This window comes from Neopsephotus bourkii, unplaced genomic scaffold, assembly GCF_033783945.1.
Source record: "Neopsephotus bourkii isolate Nb327-2 ecotype Australia unplaced genomic scaffold, CSIRO-AGI_Nbou_v1 NB_1318, whole genome shotgun sequence".
NCBI lineage: Eukaryota > Metazoa > Chordata > Aves > Psittaciformes > Psittacidae > Neopsephotus > Neopsephotus bourkii.
This window is the reverse complement of record NW_026901799.1, coordinates 1-15,779: the sequence shown is the minus strand read 5'-3', so window position 1 is coordinate 15,779 and position 15,779 is coordinate 1. Positions and strand designations below refer to the sequence as shown.

At 40.1% G+C, this 15,779-nt stretch overlaps 1 protein-coding gene across 3 annotated transcripts; it reads left to right on the top strand.

The window, feature by feature from the left end:
• Positions 1 to 214: 214 nt before the first annotated feature.
• LOC133219123 (borealin-2-like) lies at positions 215 to 9,539 on the top strand. 3 transcript variants are annotated; one of them, XM_061366200.1, is made up of 8 exons: positions 215 to 1,347; positions 1,751 to 1,879; positions 3,852 to 3,892; positions 4,293 to 4,353; positions 4,996 to 5,063; positions 6,750 to 6,817; positions 8,144 to 8,242; positions 8,786 to 9,539. In XM_061366200.1, the coding sequence occupies exons 1-8, from the start codon at positions 1,218 to 1,220 to the stop codon at positions 8,814 to 8,816; spliced, it is 627 nt and encodes a 208-aa protein (XP_061222184.1). In that variant the 5' UTR covers positions 215 to 1,217; the 3' UTR covers positions 8,817 to 9,539. The 3 variants fall into 3 exon arrangements, with proteins under 3 accessions (XP_061222184.1, XP_061222183.1, XP_061222186.1); XM_061366199.1 differs by having other exon boundaries at positions 3,846 to 3,892; XM_061366202.1 differs by lacking the exons at positions 3,852 to 3,892; positions 4,293 to 4,353.
• The last annotated feature ends 6,240 nt before the right edge of the window (positions 9,540 to 15,779 follow it).

Sequence of the window (15,779 nt, the reverse complement as noted above, 5' to 3'; positions counted from 1 at the left end):
GATGTGTTGTACTTTGCTTGAGAAGAGAAACTTTTTCTTGTGGCTGATGAGGTAATGGGATATTCTGTTCTCCCTAAAACACAGATGAGAGTACACATATGAGATATAATTTTTTCCATGTGTTACTGGTGTTTTTTAAGTACAGAGAACAGATTCTCTGTTATCATTTTAAGCCATGAACAAACATGCAATATTCTTAATATCAGAAAAGTTCCCTTTCACACAGTTCCTTGGTCAATAAACAGGTTTGATCATTTGTACAAACCCCAAGATACTCATACCTCTGTTGTGATTTTATTTGGATGCATGTAAGATAAGTTTCTGCAAGGAATTCTACTTTTAAGGATATGACTTTTAATGGTCTTATGCATTCAATACTACATGTAGTCAGGCCTTTCTAATGTTCTGTGCTATTACAAGTTTGTTAAATACTATCTTCACCTGATTAGAATTTACACAACCTGTAACCATTTGCATCAGGCAGAGCAGGTTATTCACTTTGCTGGCTTTGAAGCACTGTATATTCCACACACTGAACAGCAGTGAAATGGCAGAAGCTAAGCCTCAGCTGTGAAATAGGGTCCTTCTCATACAGGAAGGATGTTTCCCAATGCTTGTCCAAACCCTGGCAGCACAGCCACTGTCTGCCGCAGCCTGGGGCCTGTGCCTGACGCCCTCCTGCGCTGGGTACTACTCACCGCTGGGATGAAAGCGGTCACCTGCCCCATCGCAGGTCCTTGTGTGCTGAGCTCAGCAGCGGCCGCTTCCAAGCAATTAAAGAAAAAGCACAATTAATTTGGTTCCAACAGAACAGAGCGCGTGTGCGAGTGGATTTATGTCAGCATACCCAGCTCCTGTCAGGACGCGAGGGCTTGGGTTTCGTGCCTGTCTAGACTCACCCAAGCCCATCCCTAGGGCACCACGGAGACAGGGGACCCCAAACTTTTCACCCTCCCTGCCTCCCTATCGTCCCTTCCAACAGGAGGCCGAGCACCCCCAGGGTACCCGCTCCCCCGCTCCCTGGCAGCTCTCGACCCCCAAGCCGGGGCCTCCTGTGCCGCCCAGTCCCCTCACGGACACAGCCCCTCTCAGGGGGCCGGGCCGCCCGCTCCCACCACCCCGGAGGGTGTGTCCGATGGGGGAGGGAAGAGAGATCTCCGCTCTTACAAAAGCTTCCTGGGCGGAGAATATTGCGTTTATCCGGTGGGGTGGTGGCTATGCCCCGGTGGAAGTTTGCTAGCAAGCGGTGTAGCCCTGGCTTGGGTGGGGGGCCTGGCTGTGGTGTTCTCTCCCAGGAGACGAAGAATCAGCGTATCGCGTTGTTCTTCCACGACTTCGACCAGCAGGGTAGGGTTGGAGACGTTAGCAACGGCCCCGGGGATGCTCTGTGTTTTTGACAAGCGCTGGCCGTCGCAGGTGGTGAAGTGGGCACCGTGTCGGTACTGATGGTGCCCACACGCCTGCTCTTGCTTGTCCGGTTGGGGGAGCCTACGAGCCGGAGTAAGGCGGTCGGTGAGGAGCGATGAGCGGCTCACCTTTTTCTGAGGGGTGGCTCGCGGGCCTCGGTTCGGTGGCAGGCGGGCTGAGGGGCCGCCGATGCGGCGCACGCCGTGCTCCTGACAGCCTCGGGAGGGTTCCCGTGTCAGACAATCCGCATAAAGCGTTGTTAACATTTTCAGTGCATTTTAGCAGTGCTGGTACTTGGAAGTATGTAATGTATATGGTGGTAAGAGCTTATTTTGTTTTAAAGCCAAGGAAAATATCCAGGAAATGAAGAAGGAACTCGATTCGCTTTTGCAAACAGCTGAGAAGGCGTTTACAGTAGAGCTGCTGAAGATGCCAATTGCTATCAGGAAAATTAAGAGAAAAGATTTGCTTAGTAAGTGTGTGTCCTCTGGTTTCAGCTGCGATACGGTTAATGTTCTTCCCAGTAGCTGGTACAGTGCAATGTTTTGGCTTTAGCCAGAAAACAGTGTTGATGATCTAGAGGTGATTTGGCTACCACTGAGCAGTACTCACGGAGCCAAGGCCTTGTCTGCCTTTCACCTGTAAGCAAGGAGGCTGGGGGGCATAAGGAGGAGGGGTCTCTGGGAGCAGTTGTGTTTGTCTTCCTGAGTCATTGTGAGGTGTGGAGCCCTGCTGTCCTGGGGATGGCTGAGCAGCTGCCTGCAGTGGGAAGTGGTGAACCTGAAATAAGCCTGACTGGGAGTAAGTGAGTAGCCGCTTTGGAAACAGAGATTAAGCCACTGTCTGCTTTGCTTAGGGTTAAACACCCAGCTCTGTGTGTGGCCTTATATTTGTGAGGAATGCAGTCATAATTAAAGCATGATGCTGATACACACACACCCCCCTGTATGCCCCCAACCCTGACTGATGTGAGAAATCCCATAACCGTAGTGTCCTTTTATATAAAAGCTTGCTTTGCATGCTATGTTAGCTAATTGGCAGTGGTATTGTACTGCGGAGGCTTGCTCAGTATGTGCTCTTGTTCAAGTAGACTGACCTGTGTAACACAGGGTGTAGAATTAGTTGGTAACACTGCATAAAGTCCATAGCTTTATTTCATGTGTGCTTTTAAGTTGTCTTATTTAAAGCCCTATGTGTTGGGGACAATAGATAATAGTCCGTGGTGAAATGCACAAAGATAGAAAAGTACTGTTTGTCCACTTTGGCTCCTCCCTGCAGAGTCCTGCTTTTGTTGCTCCCTGGAAAGTCCAGCTTTGGTTCCTCCTCAGAAAGTTCTGCTTTAGAACTCCCTGGGAAAGTCCCTACCCTTGGAGACTTTTCTAGATATTGCTGGCCCCTTCTTCCGATGTAGGCTCGCCCCCTGTGTCAGAATGAGTGTGCAATTTTGTTAGTATAAAAGCCTGAGCCTAATGCAATGCGGGGAGGCAGAACCTCATACCACCTAGGTCAGTGTTGTCTCTGCGGGGATGCCTGCTAAGGTTGAGCCTGCCACCTTGCACTGCAGTCATGTTTCTCGGAGCTGGTTTCTTCATTGTCATTACATGGTCTCTGGGGTTGGTAAGATAACCAAGCATCAGAAGTATCTTTTACTGTATCAGTTAGTATCTCTATATTTTCCTGTATTAATAAACTAGTTGCAAGTTCTCTTTTTTTGTTTCTCTCACCTGAAATCCTTGAGCTCTGGAGCACCTGAAGAGATGAGGAATAATTACAATTCTAGTATTTCCTGTGTGTATAAATGTGAGTGCTTCTTTCCATCTGAATATATTTGTCCTAGCCACGGAGATTATTTTGTCTTTATGTTAAATTTAAGTCTTGTACTACTGAGCCATTCTTATCTGGTTTGTTTACCTGTAATGGCAAATGCATTTATGTAGCAGTTAAAGCTGTGGTGCATGGTTGGCATCAGATGTATGTTCTGGTAAGAATGAATGGGTTTAGAATCTGCCTTGCAGCTGGAAATTGCAGGGGCCCCACAAAGGTCCAATGTAAAACTCTTGAACTTCAGTTTATTGTAAGCCTTTGCTGAGTATGTAGTTAAATGTCTGATTTGAAAACTTCTGCCTAAAAGCATTAACTTTCAGCTGTTGGGGTATTTTCTTCTTGGAATTCGGGTTATATACTGTGTGACTATGCTTAGTGTTCTTTCAAAGATCAGACATACTGAAATGGCTTAAGATTTTCATTGTTGCTTTGTAGGAGTGACTATCCCAAAAGACTTGAATCTTGTTCAAATGTAACATACCTGCTAGCTAAGTTTAGTTGTTTAAGCAACTGTAATCCTGAATTACTTGCTCAGCTTCATAGCATGCAAGAAAAGAACCTGCAGAGAGTAGTTATGTAAGTAGCAGTATATAAATAAGATATATTTTCTTGAGTTACAGATTTGCGAGAAGGCGAGGAAGTGGCTCTTGCTGCTGCAGTGGTAAGTGGTGTTTTCAAATTCCATCGCAGCTTACAGAATGGAAGTCTTCTCCCTGCTGTAAGCTTTTTTTACAAATGTTTGTTTGGCTGTCTGTTTAAAGAGAAGATGGTACAAGAAGTCTAGTCAGTTAGCCAGCCAGCCACAGTGCAGTTATGAACATTACCTAAAGCTTTAGGGTCATCTGCAGGCAGAAATCTGGATGGTTCTGCAGGAAAAAAAAAAAAAATCAAACCAAAACAAACTAACAAAAAAAAAAAAAAACCCCATGAAAAACAAACTGGTGCTTAGCTGATTCCACTTCTGTCACTTTTAGTTGACTGCCTTTTGTAGGATAATAGGCATTTACTGGGCAAAATATTTTGATTTTCCCTTGTTGGATAAACTTCGTTTTTTTTTTTAGACTGACTATTCTCTGGAAGACATAGAAAATCCAAAACTGGTGTGGACCAACAGCAAAAAAGGCAAGTAAATACATTAATAGATGGCTTGGTTCCTAATTTTTTTTTTATTGGCTTGATCTGAGCATTTGTAAAGTGAATGTTAAGCCCAAAGGATACAAGAGGGAGACGTGTCTAACTGTAAGTGTAGCATACAGGTCCCTTCAGCATTCAGTGTTGGAGGATCATGAGCTTTGCTACTCTTGAGGTACTTTAAAACATGAGATAAGAGTTCCTGCCCTTTGGGTTTATCACTGAAAAGGGTGAGAAGAGACGGATTTAATTGACTTGTCAGTGCTGTACAGTATAGCAGAAGAGCTAGGAGAGCCACTCCTATGTTCTCATAGGTCCCTCCTGCCCACTGAAGTTTGTAAGGGAAATGCCATTTCTCTTCATATTCCAAAATATGCAACAAGAAAGACACTGCCACTGAAAAGTAATTCTATTTTGTCTGGGGCTTGAAGGGGTATTTAGTGCCTTCTAACAATGCTGTGTGTCACTGTGTCTGTGATGAGCATGCATAGCTTGCTTTCAACTCTGATCCAGGTGAGTGGTCATCAGTAGCTTTCAGTAGGTAAATAGGCTTCAAACCAATTGAGTTTGAAATGGTTTTTTGTGCTCTTCATAAAACTTTTCATTTTTCTCATCTTTCTAATGTATTTCTAGTTAAGGTAACTACAATTGTTGAATATGAAGATGCCAAGCATATTTCTGCAAAGAAAATATCTAAAAAGGTAAGTTTATTTTGAACAATCAATATAAGGGCTTTATCATTTGTGACCTGCTATGAACTCTGCTAGATCCATGACTGGGCAGGCCAGTGGCTTGCTGTTTGCTTGAAAAATCAATTGTTTTAAATTGGGTATATTTTAAGCAAGGCTAAACTATGTAGCAAATTAATTTCATAATGAAATAAGATACCTGTGCTTCTGGTAACTAATTCACACAGTCTTGCAAGCACTGGCATAGTCTTTCTCTCTTCATTTGCCAGCAAGTGTTGATGGCTTGAGGACCAATTTTCTGCTGATTAGGGGGGGGGGGACGGACGACACGACACAGACGGACACACAACCAATAAAACCCCAACCATATCTTTGATTTAATACATGATTTTATGTATTTGAATGACTTGTGCATTCTTTTCCACCTTGATCTCTAAAACGGCACAAGTGTGTTAATTTTACCACCTCAGTTTGTGCGATGTAATGCCTCAGCCAGACATGGAAATATGTAGCAAGATGACAACAAAGACTAAAAGATTACATGTGAAGTTACAGAGCTTAAAGGTTGGAAGGGTGTGTATTATGAGACAAAGGGGCACAAAATAAAAAAATGGAATATAGAACCCTTAAGAATTAGTTCTAAGTAATGTTAAGTTTGGCTTTGTAACAGTAGCAATGGAAAATTACTGAGGTGCATGGTACCTAGAGGAAAAAAAAATAGAGTACAGCCAAAGAATATACTGAGAAATCTCACAAGATAAATCATTATAGTTGACATAGTTTTAAGAAAAACAGTCTAGAAGAACAGGACACAGGGTAAGGAGTATCTGGGAACCGCAGGTGTCCAGGATGGGCTACAGTTAAACTAACTGATAAGTAGGAGGACAGGAGGGTTATTATGTCTCTGGTGCAAACAAACCAATTAAACTGGTATGAGCATCTACTGGGCATGCTTCAAAGGCTGCCAGAAGTGATGAAGATTGCTGAAAGAAGTAGACGACCCTCAGAGACCAGCACCACAATTCTGTACACATGCAGGGAACTTTCTAGAAAATGATGTAATCCATATGTAGCTTTATGAATATGTATGTATGCCCAGGGATTATATAAGGATGGCTTGTGTAGCAATACAGGGACACATGTTAGGAGGAGCTATACCCCGTGTCTCCGGGCGCGTGAAAACTTTGTTGGCAAGTTTGTTCCTGGAGTTTTCTCTGAATCAATTAGAAAGGTGGTTGATTGTACAGAACTTATGGGTACAAATTGGAGCACAAGAGGTTCCACTTAAACCTGAGAAGAAACTTCTTCTCGGTGAGGGTGACGGAACACTGGAACAGGCTGCCCAGGGAGGTTGTGGAATCTCCTTCTTTGGAGACATTCAAAACCCGCCTGGACACGTTCCTGTGTAACCTTATCTAGATGTTCCTGCTCCGGCAGGGGGATTGGACTAGATGATCTTTTGAGGTCCCTTCCAATCTCTAACATACTGTGATACTGTGAACTTCAATATGATCTTTGGGCATTATGGAACTTGACATTTTATGTGTATGTATAACTTATGGGGCTTAACTGCTTTTCTTTGGTGTGTGTGTCCCCCCCCCCCCCCGAATTCCTGGATATTTCCAGGGAATAATACTGTATTTCATTTGTCTTAAAATGACACTTCTTTTAACTGCAGTCTTGTATATGCATTTCCAGATTTCCAAAAGTAAGTTGTTGGCTTCACTGTCGCCTAGTCTAAATGGCAAACTGGACCCTCTTTCTAGGTAAGACTGATCTTTAATGGTTTAACTCACCTGAACCTGTGAATGCTGAATAAAGCTTTTCAAATGAAGTAGCTGAGATTTGAGCCCAAGAAGAATATATTTGATAAAGATATTTTCCAAAACCTGAATCGGATGTGTTGTAGAGATACCCACCTGAACAAAAAAGTAACTCTAGCTGATGAAGGGATGTAGTGGTACCTCTCGCTCGCTGAATGGTGTGCAGTTCTGAATCTGTGTTATCAATGTCAATTTCCAAACAATACTGAATGGAAGCGCGTCGGTAAGGGAAACCTCTCTCTTGCTCTGTTAGGAGTAATGAATTGTTCTGTAATAGTTATTACACAGCTAAAATGGAGGTGTCATTAGTAGGAAAATGCACACATGCAAAAAACATGTTAAAGCTGCTTACAGTCACAGTGGACCAAATTCAAGTCTCACTATAGGATCTAATGAATTAAAAACGTCATGGAGATCTGAATGAAAGTAGAAACTTAGAAGCTCCTGCTACTCCTACAGCTCCAGTGTGCGTACTTATATGCACAGAAACTTGATTCATTTATCTGAAAACAATCTGAACGTAAGTTAAACAACATATCAGTGTTTAATGTGCCTAAAAGATTTTAATTGCTTTCTTGAACTGGGATTACAGAAGTTTTGGCTCCACAAAATCTAACCAGAGAAGGCTGCTTTGCCTGGGGAGGTCTGCAAGTTCTCAGTCCTTGAAGCTTGTTGTTGTTTGAGTACACTAATGCTGGGATTAAACCCACATGCCCTTATATCTTCAAAACGTGTGTGGGGAAAGGGAGATTAGAGGAATGAGTGAAGTAAACTTCTGTCATCAAGATATCTGTGAACTGAGTCAAAATCCAAAACTGGAAAAATTTGTTCTCTGGATTCAGGTCAACCACACAGGGCAAATATCCTGAGAACTAATTAGAAAAATGCAATTATTGCTGAAAAAGACTTCTCAAGAAAACTTTGCACACTCAGATAGAAAGTTGTGGATGATACCGTAATTATGTTCAACTTGAGTACTGCAGCCCTCTCTCAACTACTAACATAAATTACTTTATTTCCTCTATGGTGTTAGGTCCCATTATATCATGTCTAACTCAGGAGGGCTTCTTCACTTATATATACACTAGGCCTCTGTTGTAGAGCACTTTAGCATTCTCTAGTTCACCAGCTGTCTGCCTTCATCCTAGCTAAAATGCTACAGTGGAAGTAGATGAGGAAGTAAAAGAAATAAGCAATGACCACGTCTAATTCTTTTTTTTGTTTGGTTTGTTGGCTTTTTTGGTGGTTTTTTTTTTTTTTTTTTATTAGGTCTCTTCACTCTTCTGCAAGTGTGACTGAAGCTGTTAAGTCTCCTGCTTCTGATTATAGCACCACAAATTTCAAAGCCAACCCAAAGGTATCTAAAAGGTAAGAGTTTTTTGGCTTGTTCTTAATAACTAACTTTAAATACCAAGACACAATACATTACATTGATATCAGTCTAGGCTTAATAGATCTTCATGGTCTGCCACTAAATATTTTTGGTAGCGGGGATGCGACCCAGTTGCACACCTCCTGCTCTGAGTGTGGGTGTTAACTTATGTTCTTACAGAGGTACAGGATTTGATTATGTAATTAAGTCAGTTAAAATAAAACAACAAAAAAAACCCAACCCAAACAAAACAACCCAAACAAAAAAAACCCTGAATAAAAAAAAAAAAACAAAAAACAAAAAACAAAAAAACCTGGAAAACCCAACTGGATCTAGAATATAAATTCTATTTCCACTCGCTGTTGTGTGAAGGTATAGTTTACAGTTTAAACTAATTCTCAGAACCCAAACTAGGTAGAACCAATCTTGGATACTGCTACAACTTTTACTGGACTATTAAATTTAATAGAAGATGTTACAGCACCAAAAGTTTTTATTTTTTTATATGTATATTTATTTTACTTTTTTTTTTTTTTAAGGGAAAGGGGAGAATGTGAAGAAAACCAGTGAGAAGAAAGAGTTGGTGAAGGATTTTATGCCTTGATTGGAAGCTATATTCATGAGCTTTTGACTCCATAGGCTGGGGGAGTTGCTTATTGAAAATGCTGCTGTTGTGTGGGGTTTTTTACAAAACAAACGATGAGCAATTGTTTAGCTAGGAACATGTTTCCCATCTTAAAATTCTGCTTAACAAAAATTCAAAAGCTTACATTAGAGGTACTGTTTTGTTGTGTTTTTTTTTTTTTTTGTGGTGTTAAATGTGAAATGTTCTCCAAATCTGATTCAGCATGTAGGTACAGTGTGCTTATTTAAAAAAAAAAAAAGAAAAAGAAAACCCCCACAATTATCTTTGGCAGATGTGTGCAGATACCTTTGAACTTCTGTTAAAAGAAGTCCTGCCATAGCAGTGTAATCTGACTGGAACATAGGGTTCTGGTCAGAGGAGTGAACATGGTGTCTCCTTGAACCTTATTTTTATGAAACTGAAACATAATGAGGAATACTAGCTTCTTGTTCATGCTGTTCAACGCACTATCCCAGCATAAGAGCACTGAACACTTCCTTTCATAGCAACTCCATGAATCTCCTGTTAGCTCATATATTTTATATATGTGTACACAAAACACAGTGAGGTGCTATTTCAAAATGGATGTGAGTGCTGTCAATCCTTTCAAGTAGGGTAAAATATAACACTATTTCAGAATTGCTTTATCTGTGGGCCTGTTAGCTGGCCAAAATGTTGCTTGAATGGCAAGGACTAACAAATGTTCTTTAGCAAGATGAACGGCTGGGCATGCTTTCTAATGAAGGAAAAGGTATTTAAAGGAAAATGTCTTGTGCCAAGCATAAGGGTAACAGTACAGCTCACTCTTAAATCTTCCACAGTCATGCTGCTGGCTGAATGACCCTGAGTGCTTATTAAAATGCAGTATTAAAAAAACAGATCACTGTCTAAGATTATAGCTGTATTACTCTACTACTCTATTCTGTTTTCCCTGCACAACAAAAGAAGGCTTCTGTTTCTCTAGAGCTGGAAGCTGGGTGCTGCTTTTAGCACTGATAAAGGACTGAAGGAACGTAGCTTCCACTATTCAGCTATGAAAGCATTAGCATTTGTCAGGCTTAGGCTCAGCATTTACAATGTTTACTCATTAAGAATGTCTTATTTAATCTAGTCATTTTTAAATTGCTGTTTAGAAATAAACTCATTTTTATGTCTACTAGCACTTTGTTATTTAGGCTGCCTTTATAGGTGGTTTGACTTCCTATACTGATCTAGGTTACTAAAACCAAGAGCTAGAGAATCACCACAGGGGTAAAGCCTTTGCCAATCTATTATGTGTGGAAGGCGAGAGATGTTGCCAGTAATTGTCCTTGCAACAGCAGCTACTGGTATATGACAGCATTAGCAGCTGGTGTACTTCTCACTGTTCTTTACTGAAGTCTGTGTGAAGAACTTAGTACTCTGTCACCTACCAGTGGTCCTAGGTTCATAAATGAAAATGACTTACTGCTAAGCAAAGTTATTATGGAGGCCGGGGGGGGAATATTCTTTTATCCTTATGGAAATTGACTTCTTGGAGGGCAGCAGACTGAGAACGCTTATGTTGCTACTATCCATTGATAAATACAACCTTTTTTCTGTTAGTGCTCTCCACATCCTTAATATTCACTAATAAATCAAACATAGAAAGCAAAACCGTACTAAGAGATCAGAATATTGATGTAAAAAATAAGGCAAACAGCATGTTCTTGTTCTAGGTATGTGTCCAAATCAGATCTGGCTTTGGACTTGTAATGCAGTGTAGATTGAAGCTAAGATCTAACAATGGGCGTTAGAATACTTTTTTATATTCTTGTAACTGCAGGTTTTTCAGGAGGTAGTATTTATAATAAGTCAACAGATTTTATATTTGCCATGCATTTGCACCTGATACTTCTGGAAAAAATGAAAAGGTTTACAAGTTTCTAATACTTTAGAGGTATGAAAGGCTTTTTGTTTTAAGTTGGGACAGCAATTCTTACACTTTTAAATTGAAATGTAATGGTATAAACTTTTTTTTTTCTAAACATTCTATTACGGTTCTTTTTTTACGTTTCTGACATTATAAGGGATAACTTTGTTCTTGATGCATCTCATGGAAGGGTGGTGATTTCTATTATCCGTCCACAATATTTGTGTGTACTGTAATAAAGTTAATATACATTTTTGTGGAACAATCCTGTAAAGCTAAGATGCTTCTTTTCAATGTCTTTGAAATATTGTGCTAGTAACAGACAATCCTCACTTTCAGATGCATGTTTCCAAGTTTGTTTTCCCTACAGGTGCTACTTATCATGGTACTTCAGAGTTATGAGACTTCCAGATAATAGAACACATTTGTGGGGTTGTTGTTTTTTTTTGGGGGGGGTGGTTGTTTGTTTTTGTTTGTTTATTTTTTCTTAATTTTAGTTGTTTTGTTTGTTTTGTGTGTGTGTGTCCCCAAGTTCTCAATTTTCTGTGTCACTGAAGCAGCACTTGCTGACTTGCACTATGAAGCATTAAGCTCATATTCAAACTAGTATTTACTTTAATCCATGTACCTGGTCATTAATTTCTGCATTGCTCCAATTTATGGACTTGAAATTTTTTTAACTTCTTACCACAAAACTGTTCTCTGTACATAGAGATAGTCTTCGGTGTGTTTTGTGCTCATTGTGACTTTTAGACTTGGTAATCCCAAGATTTATGTACGATTTCTCGACTATCAAATGGAGCATTCAAATGAATGCAAAAGAAACTCTGTTGCTGTGTATGATGGAAGTAGTTCTATTGAAAACCTGAAGGCAAAGTTCTGCAGTACGGTAGCAAACGATGTCATGCTGCAGACTGGTATGGGTGTGGTGCGGATGTGGGCAGAGGAAGGCAGTAGGCTAAGCAGATTCAGAATGCTGTTCACTTCATTTGTGGATCGTAAGTAGATTTTAAACTGCCTATTCTCCTGGGATCAGGGTACTTCTTCAGGTATTTTAAGAAAAGCATCAGCTATACGTTATGCAGCAGGAACACATGAAAAAGGTTGTTTCCATTTCCCTCATGTACCGGCATCTAAGTTAAATACTTGCTTTATTACAGTTATAAGCATGGTTCCTGAAGAAGGGCTTTCCTCCAGTCTTAAAAGGTTTATTTTTCATTTGAATTCGGTAATAATACAGCCCTAAGCTATGTCATTCTCACAAAGAGTTCTACAGATGAGCACAGGCTTACTTAAAGAAGACAGCAGCGTGACTGAAGTGTGCTCTCCCATTAGCCCTCATCTTCCAGTTCTCTGCCAGATACCACAACAGGTTCTTCTCAAGCCCATACTGGATGTTCAGAAGGCTAGAGAACATGCGTGACCCTTCAGAGTCTGGATCTGGAAGTACACCCACTCCAGCTATACCTAAGCTGCTACCTCCTTCTCAGCTGCACATGGCTTAGAGCGATCCCACACGTGCTCCCTTAGGAAAGTCCAGTTGTGTTGCACAACTGTGGATAAGCAGTTAAATTCAAATTTATTTAAGAAGGCTATATTAAAAGCAGAGCTGTAAATGCAAACAGGATTTCTGTTTGGATCTCATAGCCCGGGGTAGAGATAGTCTTTATTCCCATTGTAAATGAAGATGTTTCCTGAAAGTGAGATTTTCTTTGAAGTGCTTTCTCTCTGAATTTACTGGAATTTTGTTGCCTCACATATTTATAAAGGACAATATTGTCCACATTGCAGAACCTGAAAATAAGTAGCATCTTCAGGACTAAAGTAGACTAAGTTCAGAGCTGCAGAGAACTCCTGTGATACATGGGGAGAGCTGAATAAAGCGTATCTGCCACTTCAGGAAATCAGACCTATGCTTGTGCCAAAGGTTTTCAAAAGACTCTATTTGAAGAATAAGTAGTACAAATTTGCTGTCAAAGAAATACCTTTCTTGACAGAACATGTCTGTAGCCAGTCCTGAAAGGGATCCTGGTCACCACCTTGCAAAAAAGTTTAGGTTACAGATAAGAAGTGGATTTTATATTCTGTTCCATAAAACAGTAATTTTTTTAACACAGGTGAAAAGTTACTTTCTGCAAAACAATCTTTCTAAAATGACTGACAGAGACTTAAGAGAAATATCTTATTGCTTACTTTGCCTACATGGTAAAACAATGATTATTGCCTAGATGTAAAATAAACAATTGCATGGTTCAAACTAGTCTATTGTTTAAGCTACAAGAGGCATTTAGTAAAAGTTACATACTGTGCTTAAAACTGGTATTTACTGCAATTTACAGCTTGCAAAAATTGAGAACTGCTTTTCCAGTAGCATTTATTTCAATGCAATTATTGATATTAGTGGTAGTGCAAGTTACTCGAGCTTCCAATCTAGAAAATGCTATGAATTTTGCCAGGGAAATTATCTGTTTATGTTACAAATATTGGAGTGGGGTTGGGTTTTTCTTCTGTTGCGTTTGGGTTTTGGGGGGTCTTTTTGTAGTGTTTTTTTGAGTGCAAGAGTTTGAAATAGTAACTAATCCTAAAGCTAGATAACTTTGTTAACTTATAATTTTAAAGCAACTCAAAAGTCATTGGCAGAAGAAAACCTGAACAGGTATGTGGTTGTTATTATCTATGTTCTATCTTCAAATAGCATCTTTATTGGATAGGGCAATTGAAAGGTACGTGTCTGAAAAATGTTTCATGTATTTTTAAATCATAGAATCAGAATCATAGAATATTTAGGTTTGGAAAGGACCTTAAGATCATCTAGTTCCACCCCCCCTGCCATGGGTAGGGACACCTCACACTAAACCATGTCACCCAAGGCTCTGTCCAACCTGGCCTTGAACACCGCCAGGGATGGAGCGTTCACAACTTCCCTGGGCAACCCATTCCAGTGCCTCACCACCCTTACAGTAAAAAACTTCTTCCTTATATCCAGTCTAAACTTCCCCTGTTTAAGTTTGAACCCATTACCCCTTGTCCTATCACTACAGTCCGTAATGAAGAGTCCCTCCCCAGCATCCTTATAGGCCCCCTTCAGATAGATACTGGAAGGCTGCTATGAGGTCTCCACGCAGCCTTCTTTTCTCCAGGCTCCAACTGGAGACCGGCCCCAACTTTCTCAGCCTGTTTTCATGCAGGAGGTGCTCCAGTCCCCTGATCGTCCTCGTGGCCCTCCTCTGGACTTGTTCCAACAGTTCCATGTCCTTTTTATGTTGAGGACACCAGAACTGTACACAATACCCCAAGTGAGGTCTCACGAGAGCAGAGTAGAGGGGCAGGATCAAAGGAGGCTCCTACCAGAAGTGGGGTAAGCAATTTTTCTAACTGAAAAAAAAAAAAAAAAGTGAATCCTTGCTTATCTTATTTTCAGATCATGAGGCTATTTTTGTCTTCTGCCTTACTAATGATTTGTAATTGTATGAAGCCAACTATGGAAACGATCATTATTTCTGAAAAAAATTGCATAAATGTACTAATTGTGCATGACAGTCACCTAACACATGCCTAGAGCTGTTTGCAGAATTGACTAATGTTAAAAATCAATGTATTTGATTTCTGGCTTGGTTCAGTACATGAATAATGCTAGATACAAAGAACACTGAACATTGCACCAGCTGTTATGAGAAGAGTCCAGCTATGTCCTTGAAGCCCTGGAGTGGAAACAATCAATCATTGTGACTTTTAGACTTGGTAATCCCCAGATAAACAAAAGGAAAATTAAGTCTGTTTATTTGTCCCATCTTTATAAACTTGTGAACAAAAGCCATCCCCAAAATATGTTAAGGAGACTTCACAAAAATGTAAAATAGAGACTGTGCTGGCAGATGCAGAAGCAGCAACAGAATGCATCATCCAAATATACAGAAAGATGAAACAAATTCCCCTGTTCAGGGGAAATAAAGGGAATGTGTCTTACATCGTAACTCTTCCTCTGTGCCTCCAAAAGAACTACAACTCCATACAGATCCATACTGGAGCACCAACAGATACACATGGATCCGTGATAACCACTCTGGACACAAATTTCATAGTTCGTCCTTTATGTCAGAAGTACTTTGGTAGGTATTGTAGCCTTTTACATACATAGCCTTTTTAAGCTATTCTGCTTAAATGACAATCCTATTTATCCTTTATAAAGTAAAGCTTGTGCAGTCTTTCTTTCCAAATTCAGAAGGAGAACCTACCTACTCCTTTTTCTGTCACAGACTCTGAAGCCTCACAGGAGGAGTGAGAAATTCTGTATTCAGGACTAGTCACCCTCCTCTGCCGTACCCTTTGGGTTTTGTATTGTGTTTCAGAGAATCCAGACTGCTCAAGAGTAACTTCCTTCTATGAAACCAAAGAGTAGAACATCTACCATATATCTTTGCTGTTTAATGTATAACTGACTCCACTGAAATAGACATTTCTATCATAAAAATGCCACATTAATGAGACAAAGAGAAAATAATTTTCCTGTCCGGTGCTCTGAATTCATAAAGAATTCCCTATGAATATTACAGAACATACTGAAAAGAATTATTACTATTTTTTAGCATATTTTTTTTAATGTCAAGGAGCTATACCAAACATTCACAGAAACAAAATCTTTAGGGCAACTTTCTACTTAATTTATTTCTTCACATTTCTAAATATATATAGACAGATAGATAAAAAGCTAAACTGTACTCTCTCAATCCCTGCATTAGCTCTAATAGGAGGATCTAGGAGCTTTGATTTTCAAGCAAGAATGACTTAGATGCCTCCAGTTTCTGAAATCTCTTGCAATTACTGAAACAGTCCTCCAGAAGCTGAAATCTGATTTGCCTTAAGATATTAATGGGCTCTACAATGCATATGTTCAGGAACTGCTTCACAACATCTACATAGCAGATGCACAGCAGACTGAATAAATATAAACTGATTTTGAGCATACAATTTTTACATATTTAAAGCCAAGTATTTTAAAACCAAGTATTAAAGTATT

Coding starts and splice junctions, on each gene's coding strand:
- LOC133219123 (XM_061366199.1), top strand. CDS start 1,218: ATGCCCCGGTGGAAGTTTGCTAGCAAGCGGTGTAGCCCTGGCTTGGGT. Junction 4,354..4,995: donor GTGGACCAACAGCAAAAAAG/GCAAGTAAATAC, acceptor ATGTATTTCTAG/TTAAGGTAACTACAATTGTT. Junction 8,243..8,785: donor AACCCAAAGGTATCTAAAAG/GTAAGAGTTTTT, acceptor TTTTTTTTTAAG/GGAAAGGGGAGAATGTGAAG.